The 15,804-nt window shown below is 41.5% G+C and overlaps 1 protein-coding gene across 2 annotated transcripts in view; it reads left to right on the top strand.

Moving 5' to 3' along the window:
• LOC126278182 (little elongation complex subunit 2-like) overlaps positions 1–15,804 on the top strand; it is a 213,881-nt gene that overhangs the window by 179,355 nt on the left and 18,722 nt on the right. For both annotated transcript variants that reach the window (XM_049978091.1, XM_049978092.1), the window contains one exon: positions 6,057–6,201. In XM_049978091.1, the coding sequence (XP_049834048.1) occupies positions 6,057–6,201 (145 nt within the window). The remainder of the gene's footprint in view (positions 1–6,056; positions 6,202–15,804) is intronic.

Genomic DNA, 15,804 nt, shown 5'->3' with positions numbered 1-15,804 from the left:
TAGCCTTTTGCTCCCTGTATTTTACCCCTGCCACCTTTTTAATTTGGAAGAGAGTATTCCAGTCAACATTGTCAAAGGCTTTCTCTAAGTCTACAAATGCTAGAAACGTAGTGTCAGTATTGCCTCACGTGTTCCAACATTTCTGCGGAATGCAAACTGATCTTCCCCGAGGTCGGCTTCTACCAGTTTTTCCATTCATCTGTAAAGAATTCGTGTTAGTATTTTGCAGCTGTGACTTATTAAACTGATAGTTCAGTAATTTCCCATCTGTCAACACCTGCTTTCTTTGGGATTGGAATTATTATATTCTTCTTCAAGTCTGAGGGTATTTCGCCTGTTTCATACATCTTGCTCACCAGATGGTAGAGTTTTGTCAGGACTGGCTCTCCCAAGGCTGTCAGTAGTTCCAAAGGAAGGTTGTCTACTCCGGGGGCCTTGTATTGGCTCAGGTCTTTCACTACTCTGTCAGACTCTTCACGCAGTATCGTATCTCCCTTTTCATCTTCAGCTACATTCTCTTCCATTTCTATAATATTGTCGTCAAGTACATCGCCCTTGTATAGACCCTCTATATACTCCTTCCGTCTTTCTGCTTTCCCTTCTTTGGTTAGAACTGAGTTTCCATGTGAGCTCTTGATATTCATACAAGTGGTTCTCTTTTCTCCAAAGGTCTCTTTAATTTTCCTGTAGGCAATATCTATCTTACCCCTAGTGAGATAAGCCTCTACACCCTTACATTTGTCCTCTAGCCATCCCTGCTTAGCCATTTTGCACTTCGTGTTGATCTCATTTTTGAGACATTTGTATTCCTTTTTGCCTGTTTCATTTGCTGCATTTTTATATTTTCTCCTTTGCTATTTGGGGAACAAAATAACTGATGAAGGTCGAAGTAGAGATGATATTAAATGTAGACTGGCAATGCCAAGGAACGTGTTTCTGAAGAAGAAAAATTTGTTAACATCGAGTATAGCATTAAATGTCAGGAAGTCGTTTTGGAAAGTATTTGTATGGAGTGTAGCCATGTATGGAAATGAAACGTGGACGATAAATAGTTTAGACAAGAAGAGAATAGAACCTTTCGCAATGTGGTGCTGCAGAAGAATGCTGAAGATTAGATTGGTAGATCACATAACTAATGAGGAGGTATTGAATAGGATTGGGGAGAAGAGGAGCTTGTGGCACAACTTGACTAGAAGAAGGGATTTGTTGGTAGGACATGTTCTGAGACATCGAGAGATCACCAATTTAGTATTGAAGGGTAGTGTGGAGGTAAAAATCATAGAGGGAGTCCAAGAGATGAATACACTAAGCAGATTCAGAAGGATGTAGGCTGCAGTAGGTACTGGGAGATGCAGATGCTTACACAGGATATGGTAGCATGGAGAGCTGCATCAAACCAGTCTCATGACTGAAGACCACAACAACAACAGTATACACCGGTAGTAGAATTCATCTCCTCAATGCCCTTTTCCTGTTGGAAGGGACTGTGGTACAGCAAATTCTGCTTGTTGTGGATAATCATGCTGAACTCTCTCTCTCTCTCTCTCTCTCTCTCTCTCTCTTTTCACGCACACAGACTGTGGCGGGAGGGAAAGTGAGAGGAAGGAAGAAGTGACACATGTGGAAATACTGGCGATGGTTGGATACACACACAAAATAAAAAGATTAAAAAATTAAGAGATATTGAGCTCATAAACATTACAGAGAAGTTTATACACTAAATTATGCATTGAGAATGACAGTTCAGTTAATACTTCGTTTCTTTGAATTTCCTCATAACTATCGTCAACCTTATATGCTTTTAATTGGAGGACTTCTTGCTTCTCCAGTGAAGGCTGTTGAAGCAAGAAGCTTATATATTTGCATACATGCAGATATTTAATCTTGTGAAGTTACTGTATCGCCATCCCATCTTGGAAGTACAGCATGTCTCTTAGCATAGTTCTCCATGTGCATATAAAATAATAAACCTTTACCATATTTGTGCTGTCCTATACAACAACTTGTTTTGTAGTTTTTGGTTCATGAGTGTTATTCACTGATGAGAACATGCTTAGCTCGGCGCCTGTTGGGAATAGCAAGAGGTGTGCCGTGCCCCTGCATTAGGACTTCTGTGGTGGGAGGGAAAGTGAGAGGAAGGCAGCACCTGCAGTGCTGGCACCATTATTTGTAGTTTTTTCTTACATTAAAGCAGAAGTGACACATGTGGAAATATTGGAATTGTTTGGATACAAATGAATAGCTTCAGATTAGTGCTGATTTTCTCTGTTACTAGCAACACAGAAGAAAAGGCCAACTTATCGCGGCCAAACTGTAGTTCTTCTTGATTCACAGTTGATTAGTTGATGTGTTAGTTTTCTGACACCCGGTCTTTCCATTGATTTAGGTCAACTACCATTTCTTTACAGAACAACTCTTAACCATAATTGAGCTCCATTTGCAGTTGATTATTTGAAGTTTTTGGAATGTAAAATCTAGACAAATAACGCATAAATGATAGTTGAGCCCACAAAAATGTGTTAGTTTCGGGCAGTATTTGTTTTGCCTGTGATGTCACCCTATCATTGTAGGCTCATGTGCATGGTTGTTATGAATTAGCTTTGTGTGATAAATTAGTATAATGTGGGAATGCATTTGGCAAGGACATTGATTTGGATGTCACCGTGAAGAGCACATGGAGCATTACTAGGATCCAAAGAGACATAATACAAATATTCCCTCCAATGTAAGTGAGAATCGGTATTAAAATTACAAAATAATGAAAGACATCATCTCACATGACTTGTAAACATGCTTAAAAATATAAAAAATGTAAGTCAGAGGAAAACTTTGATTGAAAGCAATCCAAAAACCCTAAAAAGTCAATTGCCAAGTAAATGTGAAAACTATGAAAGTGAAAAAGGAAATGGAAAAAAATAGCATAAAGCCACTAACACATACAGTCCCCAGCAACAGTCAGAACATCTGCAGTCTTGTTGGAACATAATACAGAAAACATTGATAATATACACTGAGATGGCAGCGCCACAGCACAACACGAGTATGTATCGTGTCTACCAAATAGTTTCATGTTATCAGCCAGTGCTACATGTGATATTTTATTTCAGTGTTTTCATGAAAAATTTGCAATGCCGATATCAACCGCGTGCACAGGAATTTTTTATTTTGCCTTTAAAATGTGTGGATTTTTGGTTAATTTTTTTTTAGAAACAGATAAAGAAAAAGGACGTTCTCATTTCAAGATTCCTTAACGTCTTTTGTTATTTGAACCGCTCATCCTAGTAGCTTGTGAATATGTTTTTTCAAATCTTAGTATTTTCAGCTATCAGGTGAGTATGACAATTCAAATTTGATATTAAATTACTGTGGACACTAGCAAATTGCAGTAATTATACAGATTACCTCGTTGCAGTAATTACACAAATTACCTTGAGGGAGCAAGGAAGGCAACTAAGACGGGGATCACCCAAGACATTCCTACTAGCATGGGGCTGTCAGATGCACACAATTTGACAAGGGTTCATCAAATATGGTTGTCGCAGTGAGAGAGTTTCTGTGAGACAGCTTTGCCATAATGCATTGAAAAATGTGTGAATTTGCTACAGTCAAAAGTACGTGCAGTCTGTTTTGTGGAAAGAACTAACTGATCTTATTGCTCAATTAAATTCATGGCATCTCTTCATCCCTCTGTAAACACTAGGGAATATGGAGTCAGGGTAAGATGAAACGTATGAATGATATAAAGGTGATACGCCATTCATTTGTAACTAAAAGTTAGGTTTTTATGAATCAAGCAGCCAATAAAAGTGGTAATATATAATTTTCATTTTCCAGAATGAAATCTGATTTTTTAGTTAAAAAAATTTTGGTTATTGAAAGACTCATGGCAGAGGGCAGTTGGATGTTGTGCCAGTATCACTCCTTGGTAGTTGTATGACAATATATGTGTTTCTATAATACAGAGTCTGCCAGAAAAAAAGTATACACTCTTTGTCAAGTTCTATCAAGATATCAATATTGTTGTTCGATCTGAGTTATGAGTGTGTTGTAGTGTGGTCTTTGGCTCAACAGATGTTAGTACTTTCATCTCGGTATTAAGAAAACAAGATGGCTGGAGCATGCTTGGCGTTCCATCAAGTTTGATAATGCTGTTGAAGTGCAACATCAGTGGAGGTGAGAGTTTGAAACAGAACTGCCAACCAGCCTAACAATTATCATTGACAAGTTTGAATTGCATGGAACAATTTGTGATATTCACAAAGGAAGATCTGGAAGACAACGTACACCTACAAGTCCTGCTTCATCGGCTCTCGTGTTGGAAAAGTTTGTTAATTCTCCACGGAAGTCTGCTACGCAATGTGCATATAAAGTGGAGTTTCGCAACACAAGTGTATGAAGAATTCTGAGAGCTTCGAAGTGGAAAGTTTACATTCCACAATTACTGCACGCGATTAATGATGATGATCCCCGATCGCCAAATGCAATTTTGCGAATGGTGTCAGCAAATGGTAACTGAAGACGAACGATTTGTGAAGAAGGTAGTGTGGAGTGATGAGACACATTTTAAACTTAATGTAACAGTGAATCGACATAACACTGTGTACTGGGCACTGGAAAATCCTTATGTTTATGTGGATAATGTGGTGAAAATAGTAGGGGTTCATGTGTGGTATGGATGATCATCCAGGACATTAGGAGGACCCTTTTTCTTTGATGCCATTGTTGCTGGAGAAGTGGTCCCTGGAAGTGTCATGCATATCAATTTTGCCTGAGTTCCCTCTATGGTCACAAGTTCTAACACCTATGGAATTTTACTTGCGGGGAACTGTAAAAGATAATGTTTATCGACATAAGCCACGCACGCTGGAGGAACTTCGCCAGGAGATTGCAGCGGCATGTGCAGCGATCTCCACTGTAACATTGACTGACGTAGTTGTGGCGACTGTTCATCGTTCTGTTATGTGTATAGCCGCCTATAGTGAACATCTTGAACATTTAAAGTACCAATGTGCTAAACTGAAGGTTGTACAACATAAATGCTCAATAATGAAATGTAAAATAAACACATAAATAATACTTTTCATTCTTTAAAGTATGGATGCATTTTTCTGGCAGACTCTGTTTAATTAGACAGATTAAAAAAATCTGTGCACCAAGCGATGCCAGGAGGAAACACACATCAAGGTTACAGAAATGTGCAAGCTTTTGGAGCCAGTTGCTGCTCCTCCTGGCAGAAGAGTTGAAAGGGAAGAGAGAGGGACGAAGGAAAAGGGCTCGTGAGGTTTAAGAAATGGGCGGAGTTTGGAAAAGACACCTATAACCCTGGGTTAGGGAAGACATAATACATAGGATGAAATGAAAAGAGTGATTCTTGGGAACTGCACCAGATGAGATTTTAAAACCTGAAACCTTAAAGGTGGAAGATAGAGAAATAAGCAAGGCAGAGACTGAAAAACACCATGCAAGAGTTAAAAAGAGCTGAAAGCTAATTGTGGTAGAAGTGGGGGGACGGGGAGGGGGGGGGGGGGAGCGGCGGCACTGAAGAAAGGAACAGTTAGTGAGAATAAATGATGAGACAAGAAAAACTTGAAAATGATTCACTAAAAATGAGGCCAGGTGGAAGACAAGAACCAGAGAGATGTTGTAATGCCCGTTTCTGCCTGCGGAGTTCCGAGACACTGGTGTCTGTGGAGGAATCCATATGGCAGTTGTGGTGAAACAGCCACCAAGGTCACGACTGTCATGCTGCAGAGCATGCTCTGCAACAAGATATTGTGTGTCACCAGCATACATCATACGTCTACTTCATTCATCCTAACTGATAGCCAATATGTGATATGTGTGTTTTTTGTACAAACTCATTAGTTTTGTTACATTTAAAATGATCCAGTTATCATTACATGTTATTATGGTACATCATATGTCATAGGTTTTTGCAGTAAGTTGTAAGGAGGTCAACATGTGTATGAATATTTCATTATGAAAATTCAATACAGATTTCTGTACCAGTTGTTTTCAATAATATGTGAATAAACATATATTCTTCTTTCTTATAGATAGCTAATGGTGAAGTTCATCCTGTCTGTCTGGCATCAAAACTTGAGTATCAGTCAGAGTATGGTATGGAACTCCCAGCCATGTCGGAGGTCTGTAGGCAGTGGATCTCCCTGTATTTCAGGGATAAATGCAATTTGGTTAGAGGTGAGTTAACTGTTTAAAGTTACCACATGAAACATTTCACACTATTGTGAAAAGGATACTTGCTACTCAGCATAAAGAGGAGATGCTGAGTCACAGGCTGGCCTCAGCCACCAGAGACTGTGGTCATGTGTGCGTGAGTTACGTTTGCATGAATGTCATCTATTTTCAATGAAAGCGTTGTTGGCTGAAAGCTCACTTTCTGACAGTCTTTTTTTGTGCCTATCTGTGACTTCGCATCTTCGCTTTTTGGTGAACAGCAACTATCCCTTTCATAATATTGTTATATTCCATGATTTCACGTGAAACATTTCTGTGCCGTGCATTGTGCAGACAGAATTCTCAGCATGTTTGTGTGGCCTTTTTACTCAGTAGAACCAACTGATTGTGTGTGTGTGTGTGTGTGTGTGTGTGTGTGTGTGTGTGTGTGTGTGTGTGTGATGTACAATATAACTTCTGCACCATTTCAGTGCAGTAATGTGTTTATTGTAAATAAGCATTGTAGTAGTTCTATTAAATATTTATTACCTTATAAATAAAAAGAACATTTTTTTAATTCAGTGCATTAATGCGATCTTAGTAAATGAGTGTTGTAAAATTGTAAAATGATCCTTTCAGATAGTGTTCATTTTTCTCTTTTTTTTTTTAAAAGGATGATCATTCCATTTGCGACCTGTGGAAGGTATATTAGCTTATTTGTTTTAGTTGCAAATATTTGTCATGTACAGGGTGTCCGAAAAGACTTTCCCTGATTACATAAATTGATAACTCAGGCTAGAAGTAAGATACAAAAATGAAACGCGTGTCTAATTGTTTATAAACTATCAATGTTTTTTTTTAACACATCAGTAAACTTCCACATGAGCACCATTGGTAGCACGTAGCACATCTAGGCGATATTCAATTTCCATCCACACATTAGCCAACGTCACTGGAGGGATCGATTCAATGACTGTGGTTAACCGTTGCCGCAGTGTTTCAAGATCTGGTGCACGTGTTCGGTAGACCTCGTCCTTGACATAACCACATAAAAAGAAGTCTAATGGGGTTATGTCAGGAGAGCGTGGAGGCCAAACCATTGACCCATCACGACCATCCATCGCCCAGGAAAGGTCGTATCGAGAAAGGCACGGACATCCAAACCCCAATGAGGCGGTGCACCGTCTTCCTGAAACAAGACATCGGGATGATACTGAAGCAGCTGAGGAAAGGCATACAGTTGCAACATGTCCAGATACCCTACAGATGTGATGGTAGCCTCAGCGAAGAAGAATGGCCTGATAATTCGATCGTGCAATAGCGTGCACCAAACATTCACCTTTTTACTGCTCTGGTGCACTCCAGGGGGTTGTGAACCCCAAATGCTCACATTATGGCGATTCACTACTCCACTGGCAAAAAAGGTTGCTTTGTCGGAAAAGGCAATTTGTCTGAAATAACTATAATCGTCCTCAATACGTGATAGCATTTCAATCGCAAAGTCATATCAATGTGTACTGTCATTGGGCAACAAGGCCTGAATGATTTGCACTTTGTATGCACGAAACAATAAATGTTTGTGTAAAATGTCATGGAGAGAGCTTTTTGGCATCTGTAATTCACGTCAGGCCCTGTGTACCGATTTCTTCGGACTCTGCAGAAAAGACTGCCTTACAGCTTCCACCCTGTCTGCTGGGGTTGTTGGTCGACCAGACCTCGTAAGGTCAGCAACCGATCCTGTGTTCTTGAACTTTTCATACCGGGCTTTAATGCTCTTAACATCAGGTGGATTCCTTACTGATGTTGTCTGGAAGTGTCTCTGCACTGTGGTTGGTGATCGTGTCTCATGGTACCACAGGACACACTGTGCCTTCTCCTGATTGGTTAACATGGCTTCTTGGGCACTGCACCTCATCCATTACTTACATACTGCGAACCTAAAACAGAAAAAAAAAAAAAACTTAGATAGTTGTAAAGAATTCGACACAAGTTTCATGTTTGTATCTTACTTCTAGCCTGACCTATCAATTTCTGTGATTAAGGAAAGTATTTTCAGACACCCTGTATTATTGATTTATGACATGTACTACAGCCTGGAAAACCACCTCACTACGGATCAATTGGAATGAAAGTAAGTCTAATCTAATCTAATAATTTTGCGATCAGTTAACCCAAGTTCTTTGAGAAACTCCTTTGGTAGCACAGGTGACACATTACTCATGCCAGCTTCTTAGTGTTTTAAATTCATGTTCTGCATTTTTTACCATACACTATAACTACTACAACATGTGCTGTAGTTTGATGAACTGCAAATAATATTTAAAATAAAGAGCTAGGAATGGCAATTAGTGGTCAATAATTTGGTGTTGTAGTAAAAGTTATATATCATAAGAGTGTGAGCATGCAGGCTGTGTACTTTTGGGGTAGTTCAGTAAGGAAATAGCCAACTTATGACTGTGTGGAGCTTGGTAGCAATCCAGCCTTGTCATCACTGGTGTCTTCTGTGTTAAATCACACAAGGTGAATTATGAAAGTGCTCTTCCAAGAACATTAGAGCTGCTGATTTTTGGCACTTAACTGAGTTTGTGTTGAATCACACAAGGTGAATTATGAAAGTGCTCTTCCAAGAACATTAGAGCTGCTGATTTTTGGCACTTAACTGAGTTTGTGTTGATAATTATCGCTTTCAGTCTCTGTAGAATATTAAGTGCTTATGAGGGAATGATAGTTGCAGAAATGATAAAAAGTATTCCTATCGAATAGAAAAAGACGCCTCAATTTGTGAGACTCCAGCTCACAATTTTAAAACACTATTTGTGTGATATAGAAGTATGCTGATAAGCTAAAACATTATGACCACTGCCCATAATAATATTAATCACCACCTGGTGGCATTGTGGGCACTTTACATAGTAAGGAAAGTAGAGACAAATGGGGAATCATTCTAATGATGACACAATATACATATGGGGAAATCCAGTGAGATAAGCAATTTTTTTTTTAAAGAAAGGGCTATTGTTATGGCCCAGTATCTGGGAATGGGCATCTCAGAAAAGGAGAAGCTCTGTGGGCTACTGTTGTAAGCATCGATGGAAAGTGGTTGAGGTCGGTGAAACCACAAGTTGAATATATTGTTGGACATCAATGACTCATCACATAACATGGAGGTCAGAGTCTTGCCCATTCAGTAAAGCAAGACAGGTGGCAGATCTGATGACAGAATACAGTGCTGCTGATGGCACAACTCTTTGGAGCCCACTGTTCAGCTCGTATTGTTGAACATGGATCTCCACCGCAGACCATCCCTATATGCTTAAATGTAGACCCAGTGACATTATCAGTTACTACACCAGTAGGCACAGGATGTGTAGATCAGAGGAAAATTACACACGTCAGTGATCAGGTCTGGGTACCGTATCATCCAGGTGAATGGCCACTCGAAACATGCACTACACTATAGAAGCGGGCTTTTGGGGCAAGCATTATGCTACAGGGGACATTCACATGGGCTTCAATGGCTCTTGTGGCAGTGATTGAAGGGGTCATGATAGCTGTGAATTCACGAACATTATTACCAACAACCTGCATGATGTCTCCTTGATGCCAATGGCATCTGCCAGCAGGATAACTTCCATTATCATGAGTGCTATTGTGCTATAGTAGTTTGAGGCATGATAGCAAACTGAGGTTGATGTCTCAGCCACCAAATTCGCCTGACCAGAACCCAGTAAACACATCTGGGGCACTATCAGATGTAAGTGCTACACCCACAAAGCACCAACTCATAATTTGAGAATTTTTGTGCCACGTATCTCTGGATGCCTATAAACAATTTGCCCAAATCTGTGTCAGGTACAGTAACTACTGTATTGTGTTCTAAAGGTGAACCAGCATTTATTAAGCAGGTAATCATAATGTTTCGGCTCACTGGTGTGTGTGTGTGTGTGTGTGTGTGTGTGTGTGTGTGTGTGTGTGTATCACTATTCTTCAGTTTTCTACTGTATTGTGTTCTAAAGGTGAACCAGCATTTATTAAGCAGGTAATCATAATGTTTCGGCTCACTGGTGTGTGTGTGTGTGTGTGTGTGTGTGTGTGTGTGTGTATCACTATTCTTCAGTTTTTGTCGCCTTGCATTTTCATTTTACTTTCACTCAATTGCTTTATGTAGGATATACAAGATAAAAATGTGAATAACACACACACGCTTTCATTCATAGAGCAACAATTTTAGTTAAAAGCAGAAAGAATTAAAACTACAACATATGTTGAAAATGGTTGCTCTGTTCCTCTATGCATTATAGTTCTTGTAAAATCACATTTAAACTTCTTTTATATAGAACTGTAATTTAAGTTGTTTCAATATTCATGTGTTGTTTTACTTTAGTTGGTCTAATATTTTAGGGTTATTTAAATTTCCGTATAGACACTGAACCAGACAAGTCCAGTGAATGAGTAAATTACAAAGCTTTGCTTATTCTGCATTCTTTTACAAAAACTTTTCGAATATGAAACAGGGATTGATTGAAATGTGTGGTACTTAGTTGAAACAGAGCGAGGTGGCGCAGTGGTTAGCACACTGGACTCACATTCGGGAGGACGACGGTTCAATCCTGTCTCCGGCCATTCTGATTTAGGTTTTCCGTGATTTCCCTAAATCGTTTCAGGCAAATGCCGGGATGGTTTCTTTGAAAGGGCACGACCGATTTCCTTCCCAATCCTTCCCTAACCCGAGCTTGTGCTCCGTCTCTAATGACCTTGTTGTCGACGGGACGTTAAACACTAACTACCACCACCACTTAGTTGAAATTTTCAAAAATGTGAAGAAAATGTCTCTATTGACAGTGGTTTCAAAGAACTTCATGTCAATAATTCAACTAACAGAAACCATGCACTTCAGTCCAGTTTTTCTTTTTGCAAAGACAGATTTTATGCACAGAATGAGGATTGTCAGTGAACCAGAGGTGATTAGTCTAGCTATTCACATGGCCAGAAATGTCACGAAGCTCCGTCACTAATAAAATATTTTATAGTAGCAAATTTGTGATCTACAATCTTCTTATGAAACCACTCGCAACACTTCACCCTGTTTTATTTGTCAGTTAGTAGTCATGGCTATACAAATGAAATGCAGCAGGGTTTCAGGCATAAAGACTTAGTCGAAGATTACAGAATGTATGTTTAGTTAAATGAGACCATTCACTGAAAAGAGAAGCACTGAGCTGTCAATAGGCACACACAAAAGAAAGAAAACTTGCTAGGTTTCAGAGTTATTCTTTGATGAACTAGAAGAAAATACATATCATACAGATAAAACACACCCACACGTGTGCCTGTGCCCCTATACGGCACAAGCTGGACTAATAGTGCCAATGCTTTATTTCTTGGGAGGTGGACCGGTTATGGTTGAGGTAGTGTCAGGTGGGATGGGTGGGGGAGAGGAAGGCAGGGAGAAGCACTGGGGGTGGGAGACCAGGGGCTTACGGGGAGGGGTCAGTGCAAGGGGTGGCAGGTATTATAGGCTAGGCATGTATTGCTGGAGTCAGTGGGGATCAGCACACACTGAAGGTGATGTGGGGATGTGAATTGGGATGGTGACTGGAAAGAGGAAGGGGAAACCACTGTGTGGAGGGTGCAGGGGCAGCAGGTGCTCTGAGATTGAGGTAAGGACAATTACGGAGTGCAGGATGTGTTGTAAGAATAACTCCCATCTGCGTAGTTAAGAGAAGATGATGGTGAAGAGAAGGATACAGGTGCTCAGATTCTAAAGCAGCCATTGCACCAGAGAGCCAACTTTGTTCTCGACAACAGTTTGACGGTGGCCATTCATTTTGATTGACAGCTCGTTGGTAGTCGTACTGACATAAAAGGCTGTGCAGTGTTTGGAACTGACTTGCTGTATGACATAGCCACTGTCACAGGTGGCCTGACCTCTGACCGGGTAGGATAAGCCTGTGACAAGAGTAGGAGATGCTGGATGAGTGGAATGGGTAGGTCTTGCACATAGTCTGCACATTGACATGAACCCTGTGCCTAAAGGTTGGGAGTGACAGTGGCATAGTGATACATTAGGTCATTGTGTGGGCTGGGTGGGATGGAACACCACTTTAGAATGGATGGGAAGGATCTTGGGCAGGATGTCCCTCATTTCAGGGCAAGATGAGAGATAATCAAAACTCTAGTGAAGTTGTTGCAATCCATTGTGGGATTGGATTGGATTAGGAGGGGGGCACTCTTTTGTAGCTGATTCTTGGGATGGGAGATCATCCACAAGCGACAAGGCTGTATGGGAGGGATTTTCTAATGGGGAAAGGATGGCAGCTGTTACAATAAGGTACTGTTTATTGTTGGTGTGTTTAATGCAGATAGAGGTGTGATGTAGTTGGTAAGATGTATAAGGAGTGAGGTGGTGGGTTTGGAGTCTGAAGAACATTGGGAGAGGTAGTGGTCCATAGTGGCAAGGCCATGGGCTTGTGGAATGTTGGTACATAGAGAGGTGAGATCCAGCAGGTAAATGGTGGGTATGGTAGAACATGAGCCACTGGTTGGAGGTGTTGGTCAACAAGAGCAGAAATTCCTTCAGTGGTAGCAAAATAGCCAGCTACAATGGGACATCCAAGATTGTTGGGTTTATGGATTTTGGGGAGCGTGTAGAAGATAGTCTGCCAGGTGTTGTTGGGGGGAGGAGGAGGAGGAGGGATATACACTGAGGTGAGAGATTCTGGGAAGGGCCTGTGGATTTTGGTAGGAATTGGAAGTTATGTTGGACTTCTGGGGCGAGATCACTGTGCCAAAGCTTGTAGGTGGAGTCTTACAGTTGGCGGAGGCTTCCTATCAGGTAGTCACTGCGACTCCTCATTGCAATGGTGGAGCCTGTGTCTGCAGGGAGGATGATTAGATGAGGATCTGTTTTCAGGTTGTGTATGACTGCCCTTTCTTCTGCTGAAAAGAAGAGACCTGGGGAAGGATGGTGAGGCCAGTTTTGGGGGTAAGGGATTTCTGGAAGATGAGCAAGGGATCGTTAGGTGTAAGGGGAGGAGGTCCATGCATGCTTGGGTGATAACATGAACTGGGAGAGGCAAGGTTAAATGTTGGGATTAGGTTGGCATTGGTTGGAGAGATTGGTGACCAAATATTTCCACCGTAGGAACGGAGGAGGAGAATAGGCCTTTGGTAAGTCCAACATGGTTAAAGTTGGGTGCAGGACTGAATGTGAGGCCTTTGGATAAGACTGGAACTTCTTGGGGGACTGAGGTTTTTGATGGAAAAGTTAACAATGTTGTTTTGGGTTTGCTTGAGTTCTGCATTTTGTGGGCAGGAGTTTTGGAGGAATGGTAAATTGAAGATATCATCTAGCCAGGGTCAGGAGGTTATGAGGGATTGACAAGGAGTTCACTGTGAATAGCATTAGTGTTGATGGATAGTGATGCCCCAAGATGGGAATAGAATGTCAACAGGTTGGACAGTTTATAGAGATGGTACCTGGAACACTCCTCCAGTTGTTGGAGTGCAATGGTTTCTATTTTGGAAATGTTGTGTACATAGTAAGGATGGCGCAGTAATAGTATCTTGTGGAGGGAGTAAAGGTAGTTGTGGAATACATGTGCCATGGAGAGGTGTTTCTGCAATACCAGGTTTGTTAGGTACAGGTACTTGAGGAATCTTGAAAACATCAAGGTCATTATGAAAGGAGGGGGATCCAGAGAATGGGATTTTTATGGTTTGGCCCTTGGGAGGGGAGTCTATAGTTCAGACACCATTAAAAGAACAGTATGTGGGACTGGGTTTTAGCCAAGGAAAGGGATACTTTTCTGTATTGGTTCAGGAAGATGGAGCAGGGGTACATTAGTGTAGGGATGCTATTAGGAGATGGGAAATGACACTGGAAAAGGACAAGTGAAAGCATTAGGCAGTTATAAGGGGAACTGGACAGTATAACGTGAGTTCATAATGTGAAAAGGTCGGGAGTAATTTGGCTGAGGCTGTCAGATGATTTTATGGTGTGAAGATGTTTGATCGCATGTAAGTTATCATCATACATAGGAAAAAGGAGAGATGGAAACTTCTGACGGGAGCAATGTGTGAGGAGGGATGTGTGAACTCAGCAGTTAAATGTAGTGGTTAGTTGTTGGAAGGTGTTAAAACTGTGATCCGGTGGTTGTGTGATACTTGCAGCAGCTTGTGTTAGGGAGGCAGGGAGAAGCGGTGGGGGGGTGGGGGTGGGGGGGGGTGACTAGTGGCTCGGAGGGAGGGGATCGGTTAGCCAGCTAGGAATGCAGGCATGAGGGGTGACAGGTATATAGGCTAGGCACGTAATGACCGGGTTGATATGAAGGTGACATGGGGATGTGAATTGGTATGGTGCCAGGACAGAGGAAAGGGAAACTGTTGGGTGGAGGGTGCAGGGGCTGTGGGTAACATGAGGTTGAGGGCAGGACGATTACAGGAATGGAGGATGTGTTGTAAGGATAACTGTCACGTATGTGGTTCAGAGAAGATGGTGTTTGAGGAAAGGATCCAGATGACACAGGTTGTGAAGCAACCATAGTATTGAGCATGTCATGCTCAGCTGCATGTTGTGCCACCAGGGAGTTAACTAGGTTCTTGGCAACAGTTTGGTGGTGGCCATCCATCCTGACGGACAGCAGGCTGGTAGACATACCGATATGAAAGGCTGTGCAGTGTTTACAGTGTTCTTACTGTATGACATGCTTTCACAGGTGGGCCAACCTCTGATGGGGTAGGATAAGCTTGTGACAGGAGTAGAAGGAGCTGGCTGGATGGGTTGGTCAGATCTTGCACCTTGGTTTGCACAGGGATATAATCCCTATGACAAGGGGTTAGGAGTGAGAGTGGCATAGTGATGGACTAGGAGGTTGTGTAGGTTGGGTGGGGACAGAACACAACCTTAGGGGGGATGGGAAGGATCTTCGGTAGGATGTCACTCATTTCAGGGCAGGGGAGAGATCAAAACCCTGGCAAAGGATATGGTTCAGTTGTCTCAATCCAGGGTGGTATTGGATTATGAGGGAGTCACTCTTTTGCAGTTGATTCTTGGGGGAGGGGGGGTTAAGTCTTCGTGAGGCCTTACTGGGTAAGAGAGTTCTCTTCTCTATAGATACATTATTCACGAGTGCCACGACTATATAGGAGATATTTTCTGATGTGGAAAGAATGATAGGTGTAAAAATGTAAGTATGTTGGTGGTTGGTGGGTTTGATGGGGACAGAGATGTGGATGGAGACATCTGAGAGGTGGTGCGTTGGGTGGAGGAAGACCAGGTGTAGCAGATCAGAGAGGAGATGTTAAAGTTGTGAAGGAACCTGGACAGTGTGTTCAAATCATGAACATTTAACATTTGTCTGTCCTGAATGTTACCCAACTGATTTTTTCAGGACAGTAGAATTTCCTACAACATGCTTATGGGCTTCTGGAATTTATTCTGAAAGCTTCCGATTATGCTTACAGTTAAAGTCATCCCTGCTGGATTTCCGTTTTGTTATCAGCTGATGTATGCTACTTTTTTCAGGAATACTGGAGTTCTAGGATTTCTGCTGAAAATGTTCATGAGTCTTCTTGAATAGACAAGTACAGGCGCAAATTTGAACTATACATACAATTTTATTCACA

This window comes from Schistocerca gregaria, chromosome 6 (genome assembly GCF_023897955.1).
Source record: "Schistocerca gregaria isolate iqSchGreg1 chromosome 6, iqSchGreg1.2, whole genome shotgun sequence".
NCBI classification, from domain to species: domain Eukaryota; kingdom Metazoa; phylum Arthropoda; class Insecta; order Orthoptera; family Acrididae; genus Schistocerca; species Schistocerca gregaria.
This window is presented reverse-complemented; position numbering and strand designations above follow the sequence as displayed.